Source organism: Saccostrea cucullata, unplaced genomic scaffold (assembly GCF_032062105.1).
Source record: "Saccostrea cucullata isolate Sc308-1 unplaced genomic scaffold, CSIRO_AGI_Scuc_v1 ctg7324, whole genome shotgun sequence".
Classification (NCBI taxonomy): domain Eukaryota; kingdom Metazoa; phylum Mollusca; class Bivalvia; order Ostreida; family Ostreidae; genus Saccostrea; species Saccostrea cuccullata.
Window position 1 is genome coordinate 3,522 of NW_026927864.1, and position 20,929 is coordinate 24,450.

General features: G+C 36.1%; 1 protein-coding gene across 1 annotated transcript; it reads right to left on the reverse strand.

The window, feature by feature from the left end:
* Window positions 1-4,953: 4,953 nt before the first annotated feature.
* LOC134275683 (uncharacterized) lies at window positions 4,954-9,561 on the reverse strand. The gene is made up of 5 exons (XM_062757943.1): window positions 8,742-9,561; window positions 6,612-8,210; window positions 5,940-6,011; window positions 5,727-5,843; window positions 4,954-5,606 (listed from the first exon to the last, which is right to left on the reverse strand). The coding sequence occupies exons 1-5, from the start codon at window positions 9,559-9,561 to the stop codon at window positions 4,954-4,956; spliced, it is 3,261 nt and encodes a 1,086-aa protein (XP_062613927.1).
* Between the last annotated feature and the right edge of the window lie 11,368 nt (window positions 9,562-20,929).

A 20,929-nucleotide genomic window follows, 5' to 3' on the forward strand; every position in this document is an offset into this window, starting at 1 on the left:
TAAGTGATTTAATGTTCTAATTAATAAATGTTTTACATCAGCAGAAATAACGTGTTCAGAAAGATTATAGTTGTAGGATGAAGAAGAACATGGATAGTTGGAAAATTAAATTTCATATTTTCGATATAGAGGCACTGTTACTTTGTAATTAACATTTTTGGATGCGATATTCGATGCTTACTTGTAAGTTGTAGTCTTCAGCCGAAGAAGAAGACTCTGGTTTATCATAACGAACGGAGAGAAGTAGCATTTGAACTTTAATCTTTGCAAAAGCAAGAAATCAAACTTTAAAACATTATCATTGGTTTAGTTTTTGTCTTGGCAAAGATTTATTGCAATCAAATGACAAGAGGCCCAGGGGCCACAGCGCTCACCTGAGCACATCGGGCTTGAATTTGCTTCCCCCCCTCCAGGCATACATCATTTGAACAAACTAGAATCTACACTACCTGAGGATGATTCCATATAAATATCACTAATCATAGCTTTGAAGTACTTGAAAAGAATATTTTAAAAGATTTCCCTATATATCCCTACGTAAACCTTGGGTCGGCCATTTTGGCCCCACCCTAGCCCCGGGGGTCATGATTGGAACAAACTTGAATCTACACTACCTGAGGATGATTCCACATGAGTTTCATCTTTCCTGGCCCAGTGGTTCTTGAGAAGGATTTTTTCAGATATTTCCTATATATTCCTACGTAAAACTTGGGTCGGCCATTTTTTGGCCCCACCCTTGCCCCGGGGGTCATGATTTGAACAAACTTGAATCTACACTACCTGAGGATGATTCCACATGAGTTTCATCTTTCCTGGCCCAGTGGTTCTGGAGAAGAAGATTTTTAAAGATTTTTTCTATATATTCCTATGTTAAACTTGGGTCGGTCATTTTGGCCCCATCCTTGCCCCAGGGGTCATGATTTGAATAAATGTGAATCTACACTACCTGAGGATGATTCCACATGAGTTTCATCTTTCCTGGCCCAGTGGTTCTGGAGAAGAAGATTTTTAAAGATTTTTCCTATATATTCCTATGTAAAACTTGGGTCGGCCATTTTGGGCCCACCCTAGCCCCGGGGGTCATGATTTGAACAAACTTAAATCTACACTACCTGAGGATGATTCCACATGAGTTTCATCTTTCCTTGCCCAGTGGTTCTGGAGAAGAAGATTTTTAAAGATTTTTCCTGTATATTTCTATGTAAAACTTGGGTCGGCCATTTTGGGCCCACCCTAACCCCGGGGGTCATGATTTGAACAAACTTGAATCTACACTACCTGAGGATGATTCCACATGAGTTTCATCTTTCCTGGCCCAGTGGTTCTGGAGAAGAAGATTTTTTAAAGAATTTTCTTATATATTCCTAATATGTAAAACTAGGGTCGGCCATTTTGGCCCCACCCTTGCCCCGGGGGTCATGATTTGAACAAACTTGAATCTACACTACCTGAGGATGATTTCACATGAATTTCATCTTTCCTGGCCCAGTGGTTCTGGAGAAGAAGATTTTTAAAGATTTTTCCTATATATTCCTATGTAAAACTTGGGTCGGCCATTTTGGCCCCACCCTTGACCCGGGGGTCATGATTTGAACAAACTTGAATCTACACTACCTAAGGATGCTTCCACATGAGTTTCATCTTTCCTGGCCCAGCGGTTCTGGAGAAGAAGATTTTTTAAAAATGCCATTAATTTTTAACAAATTCATGATTATCTCCCCTTGGAAAAGGGCGTGGCCCTTCATTTGAACAAACTTGAATCCCCTTCGTCCAAGGATACTTTGTGCCAAGTTTGGTTGAAATTGGCCCAGTGGTTCTTGAGAAGAAGATGAAAATATGAAAAGTTTACGACAACAACGACAACGACAACAACGACGACAGACAACGGACAAATTTTGATCAGAAAAGCTCACTTGAGCCTTCGGCTCAGGTGAGCTAAAAACTGTAGGACGAGTAGCACGAAAGAAAATTAATATCATTTTTAGTAACCATGGCAACAAGGTCCAGCAAAATAAAAAAAACAATAAATAGAATTTTGTAATTTAGTCTAGTCTACTTGTCTGTGCCGATTATTTTAAAATCAGACTAAAACTTTGGGAGAAGTAGCATTTTGAAAATATTTCTATTATATTGTTCACAGAAGGACAGACAACTAACTAGACAGACGGGCGATGGGCACCTTACTATTGCATAAGCTATTCGACTTTAAGAGCAACAAAAAAAATAAAGAAGCTGAACATTACAGTAAGTTTATTATCAACTTAAGATGAGAAGAGAATTGAAGGGACAAATAAATTGAATATTACTTGAAACTAAACATTAATCAATTACAATTGTCCACTTACTAGTATTTGATTTACACAATATTCATTGAAAACTGTAACAAATGAATTCAACATATTACATACCATGAGGTATCTATATACAGTTATATATAACAATTCCAAAATATTTCGACAAAAGTTGAAGCACACTAGATGATCTAAATATATGTCTGATTATACAATGACTCGGCCAGGTTTCAATAAGAAAATTTTACATTAGACTAAAAAATAATGCTAAGAAATGGTGTATATACGTTAAAGTAAAATAAATGATAAACATCTTTGTATTTAATAGTACTTTTATTATGTGATTTTAAAAAATATAACAAATCTTTCATCACTTTCAAAAAGACTTATTCTAAAAATTTACTTTTTTTAATTCAAAGATTTTTTTTTTAAAACAAATGCAATACATGTATTATACATCATATTAACAAGTTGATGAACAATCTTTTACAACAGAGAAAAACCACGAGTGCCAACATATAATGACTGAAGACTGATAAAAACAATCTCTTACTGAAGCAATGCAAATATTAATGCTTGTAAATATTGACAAATCAAAATTTCAAGACACCCTAAAAGAGAAGGGTAGGTAAAACACTGTGTTATAGGTTATATGCTCTTATTTTCATAATATTTTAATGTACACTATACGGAGGTACTTTTTTCTTAAAAATATCAACTCTGATGTTTATTTGATTTACTCAGCACTATCTTCCTCTCAGCACGTTTTAGGTATTCAAACAAATCTTTGATTTTTCTAAAGTTATTCAATAGTCACCGTGCCCTCTTTAGAACCGAAACACCCTTTAACTCTCACATAGACATCAAAACTAAACCACCATCATAATATAACCTTGTCCAGAGTCACCATTCTCTCTTTTACTGAATCGCACATTCTTCAGTACACGTAACACTGATAAATAAGTGTCACTTATCCTTAACTTACTGAACATTCGTCTTGTTTAACCTTTAACAGACAGACCATGTTAGAATAGCACACAATCGTACTCGCTGAACCTTACCCTGACAATAACATCAACTCACACATCCAGGGGAATAATATCATCTCTATAAAATCATCCACCAAAAAACTATGTCCATCAATCATTCTAAACAAAAAATGTTACAGATAAAATGCAAACTTTAAATCATCGATCGATTCTGCAAAGATAATAGTCTCAATTTTATAAAAAAAAAAAAAAAAAAACGAATTCCTCTGTATATACAAGAGGCCCATGGGCCACATCGCTCACCTGAGCACTAAGGGTAGGAAAAAGTAGAAAAATGGCTTTTTTATTGTAAAGTTTAAATCCAAAAGTTGTCCCATGACCAATCATGGATTTGCTATTTTTCAGAAAATGATTTTTAAGGAATTTTCCTATTTATATCTTTTAAAACTTTGGTCGGCCATTTTAGCCCCGCCTTACCCCCGGGCGTCATGATTTGAACAAACTTGAATCTACACTACCTGAGCATGTGCTTCCATATAAATATGATGAATCATGGCTTTGTCATTCTTGAGAAGAAGATTTTTAAAGAATTTTCCTATATATTTCTATGTAAAACTTTGGTCGGCCATTTTGGTACCGCCCTACCTCTGGGGGTCATAATTTGAACAAACTTGAATCTACACTACTAGAGCATGCTTCCATATAAATATGATGAATTATGGCTAGTTGTCATTCTTGAGAAGAAGATTTTTAAAGAATTTTCCTATATATTTCTATGTAAAACTTTGGTCGGCCATTTTGGCTCCACCCTACCCTCGGGGGTAATGTTTTGAACAAACTTGAATCTACACTACCTGAGGATGATTCCCCATAAGTTTCATCTTTCCAGGCACTGTGGTACTGGAGAAGAAGATTTTTAAAATATGCCACCAAATTTTCATTAATTCCAAATTATCTCCCCTTGAATGAGGGCGTGGCCCTTCATTTGAACAAACCTGAATTCCCTTCACCCAAGGATACTTTGTGTCAAATTTTGAAATTGGCCCAGCGGTTCTTGAGAAGGAGTCGAAAATGTGAAAAGTTTACAGACAGACCGACAGACAGACAGACGGACGCCGGACAAAATGTGATCAGAAAAGCTCACTTGAGCTTTCAGCTCAGGTGAGCTAATAATTACCATACATGAGTGCTAGCAGAATGCTTTAAAGAACTCTTGTGAATGTTAATTAGCCACAGTCTGTAGCAGTCTCTTCAAATATTAAAACTCTAGTAAATCTTCATAACATCTCACCCTGATCCGCTGATACCAGTGGAGTAAGTATCTGACAAACTTTACTGTTTGATATCAGTCTGCTCTTATAACAGCTACTCATATGTCCACTCGGCATGATGCTGTCAGTGGAACACGATACCTATCAAGTTCATTGAGACCAGTTCTTATCCCTAGAACCTCCTTCACTACACTCGCCCTAAACAAATATATCATCCATTATATGCTACTGTCTGTGGAGTATTAATGTCACTCTTTTGATCGATATCAGCTCCTATAAGCTCCTTCACTTCACTGATATGTCCACCCTTACATGCTGCTATCAAGTGATATATTATACTCTTTTCTGATAGATATCAGCTCCGGCTTCTATAAGCTCCTTCACTATACTCATACGTCCACATTAATATCCTGTTGTCAATGGTGTTTCTGCCTTATCTTGTAGAATGTTACCTGCTCCCGCTTCTAGTAACATCTTCACTATACTCACATGTCCCCTCTCACATGCTGCTGTTAGTGGTGTTTCATGGTTACATTGCGGATTGATATCAGCTCCTGCTTCGAGTAGCTCCTTCACTACAGTCATATCTCCAACCTTACATGCTGCTGTCAATGGTGTATAATACTTACCTTTAGGATTGATATCAACTCCGGCTTCTATTAGCTCCTTCACTAAACTCCTGTGTTCCCCAAAACATGCTGCTGTCAGTGGTGTATTATACTTACCTTTAGGATTGATATCAGCTCCGGCTTCTATAAGCTCCTTCACTAAACTCATATGTCCACCATGACATGCTGCTGTCAGTGGTGTATTATACTTACCTTTAGGATTGATATCAGCTCCGGCTTCTATAAGCTCCTTCACTAAACTCATATGTCCAACCTTACATGCTGCTGTCAGTGGTGTATTATACTTACCTTTAGGATTGATATCAGCTCCGGCTTCTATTAGCTCCTTCACTAAACTCATATGTCCACCATGACATGCTGCTGTCAGTGGTGTATTATACTTACCTTTAGGATTGATATCATCTCTGGCTTCTATAAGCTCCTTCACTACACTCATATGTCCAACCTTACATGCTGCTGTCAGTGGTGTATTATACTTACCTTTAGGATTGATATCAGCTCCGGCTTCTATAAGCTCCTTCACTACACTCATATGTCCACCCTCACATGCTGCTGTCAGTGGTGTATGAAACTCACCACCTTGTTGATTGATATCAACTCCTGCTTTTATAGCCTCCTTCACTACACCCTTAATTGCTGCTGTCAGTGGTGTATAATTCCAACCTTGATGATTGATATCAGCTCCGGCTTCTATAAGCTCCTTCACTACACTCATATGTCCACCTCTACATGCTGCTGTCAGTGGTGTAGAATACTTACCTTTAGGATTGATATCAGCTCCAGCTTCTATAAGCTCCTTCACTAAACTCATATGTCCACGTTGACATGCTGCTGTCAGTGGAGTATAATACTTACCTTTAGGATTGATATCAGCTCCGGCTTCTATAAGCTCCTTCACTACACTCATATGTCCACCATAACATGCTGCTGTCAGTGGTGTATCACACTGACCTTTAGGAATGATATCAGCTCCGGCTTCTATAAGCTCCTTCACTACACTCATATGTCCACCATAACATGCTGCTGTCAGTGGTGTATCATACCTTCCTTGTTGATTGATATCAGCTCCGGCTTCTATAAGCTCCTTCACTACACTCATATGTCCCCCCTCACATGCTGCTGTCAGTGGTGTATAATACCTACCTTTAGGATTGATATCAGCTCCGGCTTCTATAAGCTCCTTCACTACACTCATATGTCCACTACCACATGCTGCTGTCAGTGGTGTATCACGAAATAAATATTTCTCATTTGTGTTTGTTTGTTTTAAATCAATATACTTAATTAATATTTTTACAGTCTCTAAATCTTCACTGTAACAACTCAATAAAAATAAGCGGTCATGTTCGGGAATAGACTGACTGTTTTTCTGTTTTTGATTTCTTGTATCAGTAATGGAGTTCAAAAAAAATAATTTGTCTGTGGCATTACCTTTTTCAGAGTTATTTCGTCTCTCGTTGGTTTCATAGATTAATTTGGGGCTAAAGGAATTCCAAAATAGTTCAATCTCTGTTTCTTTGTGTAGTTCAGTTTGTTCTAAAATATATTGTAAGATCTGACTGTGTCCGTAGTAAACTACCCAGCTGATAACCCTCACACTGTATGTTCCAGTTAAAATATTCTCATTCAACAGCACCTCTTGTCTGCGCAATTCCCCTCTCCTCTCAACCCCCTTCTTACTCTCCTCCCACACACGCCTTCCTTTACTCACTACCTTAGACACGTCTTTCTGTTCTGATAGAAATAAAGACTTTAACTCTGTGTAAGACTTGGTCTTTAACACCTCAATAAAAGCCTGACATACCCGAGGGTGTTTTAAAACATTATTCATAAAAACATCATACAGCTCCATATTTTCTATATCTCTGTACAAACGCTCTGCTAACATTGGGTACTGATCCTCTCTTAACCTTATGCAGAGTTCAAATGAGTCCTGGATTGTTTCACTACTTAATGTTTCCTGCTCCTCAGCACTAAATTCTTCATTTTCATCTTGCTTATATTCAACCTCTGATTCTTCTTTACATTCTTGTACTTTCACGTTATTAGCAATGTAACTACTGCTAATATATTGCAACAAAAGATCTGGAAACTGACATCCATAATGATACACAAGGATTTCAAAGACAGAGTCATGAATAATGGTGTACTCAGTACCACAGAGTTTTGTGTATGTCCCCTCCATAGCTGCCAATGCTTTAACAAATTTAAATGTATCAGTGTTACTTTCAACTTCACAACTTTCTAGTAGTTTTGATTTCATATCCTCGAAAACATTGTTTTCTGTGTTTTTCAATATTACTTTTGATAGTTTTTTTTCATTCAACATACACAAGACCAATGTAGCATAGCATAAACTATTTTGCTTTTGCATTTTATCAAATTGTTCTAAAATACATTCAGCTGGATAGGTAAAGAACCTTTCAACATTGTTTCTAAATTTCTCCTCATTTGAATATAGTTTACACAGCAGAGGAAACATATCCAATGTTCCTCCCAGTAATGTAGGGGTCAACAAATCTCTATCCAAGCCGTGTTTCTGAAGGATCGCTTTCTTATCTTCATCGTTCAATACATTTTCGGAACTATGCATCTTAATTGTGTTATTTTCATTTGAGAAAAATGATTTGTAACATTCATTAAACACGGCTTCTCTGCATGACATTAATACCTTTGTATTTCTATTGGACGGATCTGAAATTCTTTTTTCATAGTCTATCAATGACTCTAACTTTTGTTTTTGCAGACCATGCACACCTACCACATCATCAATGACAAAAACCTGTGGATGACGCGAGTCAGAATAATCTTCAATCTTCCTGATATCTATAATTGGTACAACCTCGTATTCTTCCTTCTGGAGTATCAGGGCTATGTGATGAATCGTTGCCGATTTTCCTGATCCTGGGACACCAACAAATGTCATGTAAGGTTGACTTCTGACTTGATCCAACATTGCAGGGAAACCGTGGCTTTCACTGTAAACCCCATCCTCCTCTTTCCATCGTATGACATCTTTTTCAAAAACATCTATAAAAAATTGTTACAGAAAGATATTTTATAAATTTTTTTATTTTGTCAGTAATATAATTACTCGTATTTCATAGTAATTGAGGGTTTTTAAAGGTAAAACCCCTGTTTATAAGATATCTATACTTACCTGCATTGAACAATTCGCAATATGTCACGGACTCCTACTACTATGCCCGAATTATTTTAAGAACGAGTTATCTTCCCTTAACCCACTCTCTAATACCCAACATCCGGGTACCTCAGTTTATGTGAGGGGAAAAAAAATTAACCCTAAAAACTCTATAGCGGGGAGGTGGGTAGGGAATATGCAGGTAAGTATAGATATCTTATAAACAGGGGTTTTACCTTTAAAAACCCTCAGTTTATTTCAGTATCTATACTTACCTGCATTGAACAATTAGCAACTAACAGAATTTGTAGCTAAAGGAGGAGGGAATAGAGTAAATATAAAACTATTCACCCTAAAGGTTCTTTTTCTTGCCCACTTCATTGTCTTTAAAATGGAAGATCTGGCAAAGTTCTCATCACCCCAAGACACATCTTTCAGGTAAAATGAGGTAAATGTATTTTCAGAGGCCCAGTGGGCTGCTTGTAAAATCTCTCTGAGTGAGGATTCATTAAACAAGGCCCAGGATGAAGCCAAGCGTCTAGTATCATGAGCTCTAACTTCTCTCAAATTTAAATCTGTTGAATTTTCATATACATATCTTATAAGGGAAACAATCCATCTAGATATAGAGCCTTTAGCTGCTGGCCTATGTAAATTCTTTTGATAAGTAATAAAGAGTGGCTCATTTTGATCCCTTATGTCCCTAGTTCTTTTTCTGTACATCTTTAGACATCTACATGGACAGAGTAACAGATCATCTGATTCTGTCGCAAATCTGTCAAATCTAGGTATAAAAATTGGATTCCATGCCCTACCAAGACGTTGAGTTTTGGCTAAAAATTGTAAATTAGGAAGAAGTCTAATACCAGTACTTTCCTCTCTGTAATTAGATTCCTTGATAGACAAGGCATGTAATTCACTTACTCGTGAGGCAGATGCCAAAGCCACCAGGAATACAGTTTTCCAAATCAAAAACTTCAAATCCATAGATTCAATGGGCTCAAACGGGTGTTTTGTCAAAGCCCATAAAACAGAGGGCAAGTCCCAATTAGGTAACAAGGGCTTAATGGAAGGATTTGAATTAAAAATTCCCTTTATTAAGTCTGACAAACTTTTCTCAGAACTAACTGTACTCTTACTCCAACCCTTGTGGACTGTAGCAATTGCTGCCCTATAACCAGCAAGGGTGGATGCTCTGCATCCCTTTGTTTCATGCAAATTTACCAAGAAATTTGCCATGTCTTCTACAGAGGAAGAATATGGACTGACACATCGCTCACTACACCAGCTTTTGTAACTCGCAGTCTCGCATCATAAACTCTCTTGGTTGATGATCTTCTGCTCTTTTCAATGTATTTCTGTCAGCTCGCGGAGAAAACATTTTCTCAGCTGTCTTATGCTGAATATTTTCCAAGCTACTAGTCTGAGATTTTCTGGGTCTGGATGAACCACTTGACCTCTTTTCTGTGTCAGCATTCTTGCTATTACTGGTAACTCTCTTGGATGATCTATGAGAAGCTCCAGGAGTGATGGGTACCATGACCGACGTGGTGCAAATGGTGCTATCAGTATCAACGTGCACTGTTCCTGAGCTACTTTCTGTAGAACTAAGTGGAGCAGAACCGGAGGGGGAAATGCATATGCATACATCCCTGTCCAATTTACACTCAGTGCATCTGTTGCGAAGGCTCCTTCCATTGGAAATGGGGAGCAAAACACTTGAAGCTTCTTGTTTTCCGAAGTCGCAAACGGATCGATATTCGGTGGATTGAATCTCTGAAAAATATTCTTCACAATATTCTGATTCAGGCTCCACTCTGTCAGTCGAATGCCTAATCGACCTTTGGATAGACTGTCTGCTAGGATGTTTCTCTTTCCTGGTATGTGGGCTACACTGAGGACAATATTGTGACTCTTCGCCCATTGAAAAATCTCCCAGGTCAGAAGACAGAGTAGAATTGATTTTGTGCCTCCCTCCTTGTTTATGTACGAGACAACTGTTGAGTTGTCGCACCTGAGTAGAACTCGCTTGCTCTTGATCTGGTGCAAAAACTGCATCAAGGCCAACTGAACAGCTTTCATTTCCAGCCAGTTGATATGGTGGGTCTGTTGAGACATATTCCACTTCCCTGCAATTTGAAGTGTGTCTAAATGGGCTCCCCAACCCATCTCTGATGCATCTGTCCATAGAACTACTGGCTCCTCCTGGTAAAGAAGAACTCCTTTGAATATATTTGTTCTGCTGGTCCACCATTCTAGGTGAATGACCAAATCCTGACTGATGGGTATCAGGGCAAACAAACTGTCTTTGTGTGGTTGCCATAAAGACAGGAAATAAAATTGGATAGGCTGCATATGTAGGCGAGCTAATGGGATTAAATCTATACATGCTGTCATTAAACCCAGAAGTCTGAGAAACTTGTGTGCTTGCACCCATGTTGATCTCTGGAATTGTGCAATTTCTTGTAAGAGATTCTGAAATCTTTCTTCTGACGGGTACACTGCTCCCATTGTCAAACTGAAGTGAACCCCCAAATAGTCCAATTCCTGAGTTGGTATCAGTTGAGACTTTTGCCAGTTTACTAACAGGCCTAAGTTGCTGAGCAAGTTCAGTAGTATCTCCCTGTGATGCATGAGCAGTTGACGTTGTTGGCTCTTGATTAACCAATCGTCCAGGTACATGTATATGTGAATCTGTCGAGATCTCAAATACTGTCCTATTACATGTACAGCCATCAGCTTTGTGAAAACTCTGGGAGCTATTGCTAGTCCAAATGGCATTACTTTGAACTGGTAATGCTTTCCTTGAAAACAGAACCGAAGGAACAAAAGTAGTCCCATGAACAACCATGGATTTTTTATCTTTGAGAAGATGATTTTTAAAGAATTTTCCTATATATTTCTATGTAAAACTTTGGTCTGCCATTTTGGCCCCGCCCTACCCCTGGGGGTCATGATTTGAACAAACTTGAATCTACACTACCTGAGGATGCTTCCATATAAATATGATGAACAAGAGGCCGATGGGCCACATTGCTCACCTGAGAAGCTTTGGCCATTCTGTTCTTTACCAGATTTCCCCCTTATAATACATATTTTGACCCCAACCTAACCCACTTATCATAATTAAACAAATTGAAATCAAAAATACCTCAGCCAATGAAATTTAAGTATATATTTAATTGAGAGTTTCCGTTAGTAAAAATGCAACATGAAATTCAAATATGTATTTTGATCGTTTCCAAACATGTAAAATGTAAGTATAATGATTGTTTTTAAGTTTAGTGTGAATTATTGGTGTGTGAATCACACAGACATGCACGTAGGCATATTTTTATTAGCGCGCTTCATAAAATATACCTACGTGACAAGTCTGTGTGATTCACACACCAAAAACTCGCACAAAACTTAAAAACATTCCTTAAATAATATCAGATCCTTTGATCCGCTCACATAGATCCTTGTGCAGCGATCTATGTGAGCAGATCAAAGGATCTGGTTTTCAATATTGAGCTGGTTTTTGCTTTTACCTAGCCATTTGCTCAAGTGATCGATGCGGCTCCTGGGTCTCTTAAAGCTTGTTACTAACTATTCTTCCCTTACAGAATGCATTCCATCCTTCCTGGATAAGAAATTATCTTCACTTCGAATTCCAAGCTCATCAGCAAAAAATAAACATCAAAATAAAAGTGCTGCTAAAGTCATAAAGAAAAGAAAAAAAACAACAATTCAGATACTACCATTTTTAAAAATAAAAAAAAACAGATAAGGATCGAAGGAGACAGTTAAGAATAATAAGTCCAGAAAGCATTGAGTTTGAAAGGAAAAGGATAGAGAAAGAAAACAAGAATCAAGGAAAAGAAGAAGTAGTGAAACCATTACACAAGATAGAGAACAAGATCAACAGCGCTAGCTAAAAAAGAGACACAGAGATGCAAGACACAGTGTGGAAAATAAAAGACAAAGAAAGAAAGATGAGATGAAGAATCCATTATATCTGATCAAAGACAAGGAACAAAAGAAAACTGCAGAAGCAAGAAGAGATGTGGAAACAGTCTCATCTGACCAAAAAAGAGATGAAGAAGATTGCAAGAGCAGGAAGATATGCTGATTCTATTATATCTGACCAAGAGAGAGAGAGAGAGAAACTGGAAAGAACAACAAGACATGTAGAAAGAGTTTTATCTAACAAAACAAGAGGTCCACAGGCCTTATATGTCACCTGAATATCATGTAACAACTTTCCAACAATTGAATTTGGTTCGTGTTTTTAACCAGAGGCCATGAAATTCACAATTTTGAATGAGGCACCATTGCTTATCATCATTATAAACTTGGCATGCTTACGCTATTGACTTAATACCCAGAGGTAGATCAGAGTAACAAAGAGAAAATGCACTTCCACTTTATAACCAGTTGTGCACCCGACCCCAAAGGAACCACTGGAGCCATATATTTGAAAATTTTATCATAAATTTTACTTCATCATAAATGGTTGATTAATACCAAAGAGCAGATTTCAAAGCATTAATTCATTTTCACACTATAACCCTCCCCCCTCAGATACCTCTGAACCAGGGGGCATGAAATTAACCATTTTGCTAGATGCACCTTTCTTCATCATAAATATATATACTTGGATCATTAGAATTCAACCCAGGAGCAAAGGAAAAGATTTTCAAAGAATAAATGTATTTTTACTATATAATCAAAAGAGCCCCACCCCTTACACCAAATGGCAAAACCTCTGAAACAGGGGCCATGAAATTCAGAATTTTGAAAGAGGCACCCTTGTTTATCAGAACTATGTACTTAGTTAGCTTATTTAATGCCCAGAAGTAGAGAAGAAGATTTTCAAAGAAATAGTGCAGTTTCACTATAAAATCAATAGAATCCCGCCCTAACACCAGAACCCCTGACCCCGGGGCCATAAAATTTACAATTTTGGAAGAGGCACTCTTACTAATCATAAGTACTTGGTTATTTTATTTAATACCCAGAAGCAGAGAATATTTTCAAAGAATTAATGCATTTTCGCTATATAATCAAAAGAGCCCCGCCCTAATACCAGAACCCCTGACCCTTGGGCCATAAAATTCACAATTTTGGAAGAGGCACTCTTACTAATCATTACTATGTACTTAGTTAGTTTATTTAATACCCAAGAGAAGGTTTTCAAAGAATGCATTTTCACTATATAATCAATAGAGCCCCGCCCTGAACACTAGAACCCCTGGCCCTGGGAACATAAAATTTACAATTTTGGAAGAGGCACTCTTGCTCATCATAATTATGTACTTAGTTAGTTTATTTAAACCCAGGAGTAGAGAAGATTTTCAAAGAATTAATGCATTTTCACTGTATCATCAATAGAGCCCCGCCCTAACACCAGAACCCCTGACCCTTGGGCCATAAAATTCACAATTTTGAAAGAGGCTCTCTTACTTATATTAATGTACTAAGTTAGTTTATGTAATACCCAGGAGCAGAGAAGAAGATTTTCAAAGAAATAATGCATTTTCACTATATAATCTGTATAGCCCCGCCCTAGCACTAGAACCCCTGACCCTGGGGCCATGAATTTCACAATTTTGGTAGAGGACTTAATAGACATTACATTCATGCTAACAGTTTGCCTGCTTGCATGATGTCCAGGAGTAAAGAAGATTTTTAACAGCTTTTGAAAGAAGATTTCAACAGCTTAACAACTTACGACTTTTAAACTTTATATACAACCATTCCCCACGATAAATCAAAGTCCAGGCATTTTGATATCATTGGCAGCTGCTTTTTTAATAAAAATGGAACTTGTTAATTTACTCACCTGGCCATTGGTCATTTGCAAAATTATTTTGTTAAAACAGATTCTGAGTACTCTGAAGTTGACATCAAAGAAATGCTTGAGTTTCCGATTGACAATATCTATGTGGTTTTTGGAGACCAGGTATTCCAACAACCTATTGGAATTCCCACTGGTACCAATTGCGCTCCGTTATTAGCGGACCTATTTACTCAAGCCCTAGAGGGGCTTGAGTGATCTAAAACGATGCTAGGTCATCGATTTACTCAGTTTAAAAACTCAAAAATATATTATTTTTGTAGATCAAAATATTTCCAGAAACAAAAATGAAGCTTATCTTGAAAACGTCTGTATATACAAAGATATTAAATGTTAAATATCGGATTCTTTTCTATGGCGAATGAACAATGAGTGAAGCTCCGCAGCCACAATAGTTTCTATACAGAAATTTCGCGCTTTCCTTTGCGTAGGAATCTCAGGTAATTTTTACAGTCGCCGACAAAGCATCCTAGCACGAGTCCACTGCAGACTCTGAAAGGTGACGCAGGTTACCACATCGTTTACAAATTCCACAATGCATGGTCAGAAAATGTATGGCTCATTGGCTGTACCCTTCAACAGAAATTGCTTTTCATGGACCTGCAAATGATGTGTACTTTGTGTGACAGTAAAATAATAGCACAAAATCAATGCTAAATTCTTGTATTATCTTAAGCTTTGGTAACGTAACCTATATTGTAATACTTCTTTTGGATTCGTACGGAATATGTATTGGACATGCCGCTCAGCTAGATGAACCCCATCGTCTCAAGCCACGGTCCGGAGTAGGAGAGGATCGTACATTTTGGCCGTGGTTTACAACGATGGATGAACCCGTAGTTACGTGGTTTTATGGAGCCCGGAACCTCCCCCTTTCCACTTTGAAAAACTTTTCTACAGGCTTGTAACACGATATTTGGATTGATTTATATTGAATGTGATGTACGTCATTTACCCCCCCCCCCCCCCCTAAAAAAAAACACGTATAACAGTGCGACATTTAACTCCGGACACGACATTTGTCCGGACTTTCGCCAACCACTTTTCCAAAGATATGTGGAAACCATTTATGTCATCTGATGGGATTTTTTAAAACTTAACACATGGACCAAACTTTACACCTGATTATCTTCTAGGTAAAAAGATATTAGACCTGAAATCAAGAAATCCCATGGGATAATAGTGGGATTTTTTCTCCTAACCAATATCCCACCATTATTCTGTGGGAGAAAAAGGTATTCTGTGGGATTTTTTCTCCCATAGAAGTTTGAAAATCCCATAAATGCTTTATAATGGGACAAAATCTCAAAATTTGTATACAGAAAATAATCTCCCATCTCTTTATAAATGTGGGATTTATCCCATATTTATTTCAAAATAGAAAAAAATTCTCCCATGGGATTAAGAAACAACAGTTTAAACCAAATAAAGAAAATATTGAACAGTTTAACTACCATTAAATTATTTATTTTCATTTAAGTTACTGTGTTTCCAACACCATTTTTTTTTATTTCTTAAAATTAACCAATTTGGGGGGCAGTGGGGTAATGTTTTATTTTTCAAATGATTAAAGATTTTACATGAAATAGCACTAAAAATCAAAAGTGGTTTATCTCTATAACTTTCAGTTTTTTTAAACTAAAAAGACAATTTCCTTGTATGTAGATTACCTTCTTTTATTCCATGTATGTAAATTTTGAATGAGAAAAAAATGCAATTAAGAAAGAACAAATCTTTTTTGTTTATTTTCCTCCTAATCATTAAGGTTAATTTATTGCGTAAGTGTCATTTGTCAAGCTTTACAACAAGATCAGATCCATATACGTTGTTAGATCTTTGCCTGTTTGCTGCACTAAACTGATGGGTTTCCAATTAAAAAAGCACATGAAATTGGGGCGTGTCATTCACTCTGAGATTCTCAAAGAGTTTTAAAACTTATTCAGATGAACAAACTGTAATAATTTACCTATTTTTTACTCTAAATTTTCTTTGTATGATCCTGATCATGCCTTGTTTTTGTTCCAATGACAGCTGGAAATTATTTTACACATAACGAACCCGATCTGACAAATGAACAAGAAATAATTTTGAAAAAAAAAAAAATCAACCGTCTTCATTGTGCACATTTACTGGTAGTTCGCATTAAAAATATTTAACAATTTTACCTTTTCACTAATTTCAAAACTTTTTACCTACACCTTAATTAGAAACATATCAATAATTTTTGACAGTTCATTGAACCCGTTCAAAAATAAACATGATGAAAGGGCATGGATCCAGAAATTGCGGCGGTACTCTACTCAGTGTTTCTTATCATCCAGTAGAAGACAAGTTTTCCTTAGTTCTGTTGCTTCTTTAATAAAAGCACTCTGCTGATCTTTTACTTATTATTTTTGGTACATAAAATAACTATATGCACCATTGACATGGATTCAACTGATAAGTCACCTTAGGCCATTGCAAGTTTCTTCTTTGTTTTGGACACCCCATAACACATAAAATAAGAGATTCAGGCCACAGTTAGTTAAAGCTCACTGTTAATACCAGCGCGGATGCAAATATAGCAGAATGATATTGGGTATTAAACTTTTACTTCAGCAATCTACGTGTAATTTAAATAAGATGTTAGACCCGCACGCATACTCGCTAAACTGACTGTAGTGACTATGTGAGCAGATCTAACATCTAATTTTAACTAGATTGGTACTTCAGTGGCTTAAATTTATTCAACTTCTTTCAGGAATTCAATTTTATTGTCATAAATGCATATTGTCAATTATTATGCTTCCTGTCAGTTTGTCTCTGTGACATAACCCATATACCCTACTATTCTTGCATTATGTTCTTAGGATTTAAATACACTGTAGCATAAACATACTATGCCGAAATAGTGCTAATGGGTGGCACTGCACATGTAGCTCTCCCGTCTGTCAATATATATTATTTCGGAGAGCTACAGTTCTGCAGTACTTAACACTTCAGATGAAAAATTAACATTCAAAATAATTAAATGGGTAGGGGTGTTTTCAAACATTCATAAATAAATCAATATAGATTATAGAGAAAGTTTTTATTACTTCTATTAATTCAAAATCGTCTCAAAACCCCAACACAGGTAAAGTTTGACATCTGGGTAATTCACTGTGTATTAAACCACTTCCTGTGTATAGGAATTAGGAGACAGATGGCCACAGGTAGACTGGTAGCCCCCAAGGCATTCACACCTGTACAAAATAAGCCCCTCCCTCACCTGGAATTTACCACCCGGTAAAAAATCTCTGCCTTTAGGCATAGTGCATGCAAAATAAAACACTATATCACACTTCATGAGTTCCCTAGTTCATTTAATAAAGGTACACATCCCTTAATTTTACATTTAAGGAAATATGCAAGGTATCTTACCTACTGATAATTTTTCAAGAAATTCTATATTTATACTTATAATACATGTACCATATTACATATTTTTAGACAAAAAATCAGCATGCATTTCCAGGGATTTTGAAAAGATATTAAAGTTTGAAAATTTTTGCATTCTTCAAAAAAAAATGTACAAAAATTACAAAACATAAATTCCAGATTTTTTTTCATCAAAACTGTTTTAGAGGAGATTTACAAATCCATATATAGACAATAAAAATATTGCACACAGGTCCTTCCTTTATTGGAACTCTTCAACTCCAGGGAAGAACCCAATAAAGTGCAAACTACATTGCGCATGACCTTAGATGCCTGTTTATCAATTATGTAAGAGAAAAATAAATTAAAGAACTTGTTCTGATTAAAATAATGAAAAAAATCCTTATTTAAGCCTTTAAGTTTAATTTTTAATTAAGAAATTTGACAGATGAATAAAAAGAGTAATATACAATATAATACTTATTAAATTAATTCTCTAACTTAGTTCCATTCATTAGCTATTCAATATTCAAGTCAACACTCTTTACATGAATGAATTATCAACAGTTTTGTCCTTAAAGTTTTCAATGGATCCACAGATCATGAGATGATGTCTCCTTTTATGTGTATGTATATATCTGTGTATACTGAAAAAAAAGAAAGTTGCTGTGTGATGAAAAGGATAATAAAGAAGTCTCTGATGAGACTGTAGCTCTACTGGTCTGTATGCATAACAAAAAAAGAAGCACTTGGATTTGAAACTTTGCAACAGACAGCATTAAATAGAATTATGTATCTAAGTGTAGTCTACTTGTGTGCCACATTACATTGAAATCATACCAAAATTGTAGGTGGAGTACTGTTTTAAAGGAATTTTTATACAGAAATTTCTATTTTTAGTAACCATGGCAGCACCGTTCATTGAAATTTAAAAAAAAACAATGCACTATGTACCTTAGTGCAGTCTACTTGTGTGCCAAGTTATATTGAAATCAGAATAAAACAGAGGAGTAGTGTTTTGAAAAATTACAGACAGTTGGACAAACAGACAGACAACAGATGCCACGGACAGACAACCGATGGACAGCTAGATGGACGGACAAAGGGACACCTTCCTATCACATAAGCTCTTCTGGTCTCTGAACAGTAGAGCTAAAACAAGAGGCCCATGGGCCACATCGCTCACCTGAGAAGCTTTGACCATGCAATTCTTAACCATGGGTCTTAATTTGGACAATTTAAATTCCCTATTGTAGCCCCGCCCAACTCCCAGGGGTCATGATTTTGAATAATTTAGAATCTACACTACCCCAGGATGCTTCCACATAAGTTTCAGCTTTTTTGGCCCAGTGGTTCTCTTGAAGAAGATTTTTAAAGACTTTTCCTATATATTTCTATGTAAAACTTGGATTCCCTATTGTGGCCCCACCCTAGCCTTGGGGTCATGATTTGATAAATTTAGAATCTACACTACCCCACTACCCCAAGATACTTCCAAATAAGTTTCAGCCTTTTCTGGCCTAGTGGTTCTTGAGAAGAAGATTTTTAAAGACTTTTCCTATATATTTCAATGTAAAACTTTGATTCCCTATTGTGGCCCCGACAACCCCCAGGGGTCATAATTTGAACAATTTAGAATCTACACTACCCCAGAATGCTTCCACATAAGTTTCAGTTTATCTGTCCCAGTGGTTTTTGAGAAGATTTTTTAATGACCCCACCCTATTTTTGTCTTTCTTGACTATCCCCCCCTTGTGAGAGGACTAGGCACTTCATTTTTATAATTTAAATTCCCCTTTACCCAAGGATGCTTTGTACCAAGTTTGGTTAAAATTGGCCCATTGGTTCTTAAGAAGAAGTCGAAAATGTGAAAAGTTGACAGACGGACAAAATGTGATCAGAAAAGCTCACTTGAGCCTTCGGCTCAGGTGAGCTAAAAATTATCAAATTTGATTTTTTTCAATATTAAAGAAATAAAACTGCAGAATTCAATTGTAAATGGTTGGTTGCGTATTCAAAGTAGTTTTTGTTGTATGATTTGAAAAATTTTATTACATTGTATTCCTTAATTCTTTCTATTCTCACAAAGAATTACCTTTGCATTTCTTGTATTTACAAGGGGGACAAATCTTCAAGGTACATGTACACTATATGTCAGTATATATACCTTCATTTTCTGTTAAAGGAAAAAATAGAATAAATTATACAATATCAATTACATGTGATGTATAATAACAAAGCATGGATTAAATTTTCACCAAATTTAGAAAATGATTTGAACATGTTGATTGAGTATCAAACTATCAATCACTCAAATTTCTCAATCCAGCCAAAATGACTGACACTAAAATTCACCCTAAGGAGGACGAAGTATAAAAATATTAATTATTTTCATCTCTAAATATACCATAAATGAAACTTTGTGCATGTTCTGCATACATTTACCAGTATCTGTACTATAGTAGTTTTATGCCCTTGAGAATTTTTCATGATGTCAGATGATGCCATATTTCCATGTCTTAAGACGGGACGTATTATGTTATACATGTACATGTATATAGGCTTCATGTTCGTCCGTCCATCTGTCCATTCGTGTCCGGCTCATGAATTGAATACTATTAGGCCTAGGATACTTCTTGGGTAGACGGTGTGACACGCACAAAAAGTAGGTTGCTCTGACCTTTAATAAAGATGCTATGGCCAAATATGGAAAAATCCTGTCCAGCCTATTTCAATGTCACTGTGACCTCATAGTTGCTTGTGTTAATTAAAAGTTCTTGATGGCTATATTCCAGATAAAGATCTTTCAATTGATTTAATGTAATTAAAAGAAATTAATGTTTTAGTGTATGATTAAAACTAAATTAGTATTGTATAATATAATTAAAGCTAATTATACATGTGTTCATTGAAAAAAAGTTTACATTTCAATTTTTATATATTTGCAACAAATTGCAGTCATGTCTCACTTAGAATTTTATAGTCTAAAGAATGATTTATTTTTTATTTTAATGCAATAAGTATTTTGATACCCCGGTTACCCTTCTACTGGTTAATTTCTTTCCATAATCCTTTCAAAGCTAGAACACCTTATCTTATCCTCCTTCAATGAGTAAAAAGTCTGTAAAACAGTTTGTCGTGTGTTGCCACCTTTGTGACGTTTAATAATTTGTTTGAAATTCTCAAAAGTATTATTAATAATGACATATAATTTTTAGCAGACACAAGATATCAAGATGAGAAATAAAACCAATTTTGTAAAGGGAGATAATCCAAATTTACAGTAATTACCACTTAGATTTAACAGAAAAATCATGAAAATGGGTCTGAAAACGCTAAAACATAAATTTAAACAACAAAGAAATGGTG

Excerpts from the sequence above, each read along its gene's own strand:
- LOC134275683 (XM_062757943.1), bottom strand. The coding sequence starts at position 9,561 with ATGGCAAATTTCTTGGTAAATTTGCATGAAACAAAGGGATGCAGAGCA. Across the intron at positions 8,211-8,741 it reads CCTGAAAGATGTGTCTTGGG|ATGTTTTTGAAAAAGATGTC; the intron begins GTGATGAGAACT and ends AATTTTTTATAG. Across the intron at positions 6,012-6,611 it reads ACGAAATAACTCTGAAAAAG|CAGCATGTCAACGTGGACAT; the intron begins GTAATGCCACAG and ends CTCCACTGACAG.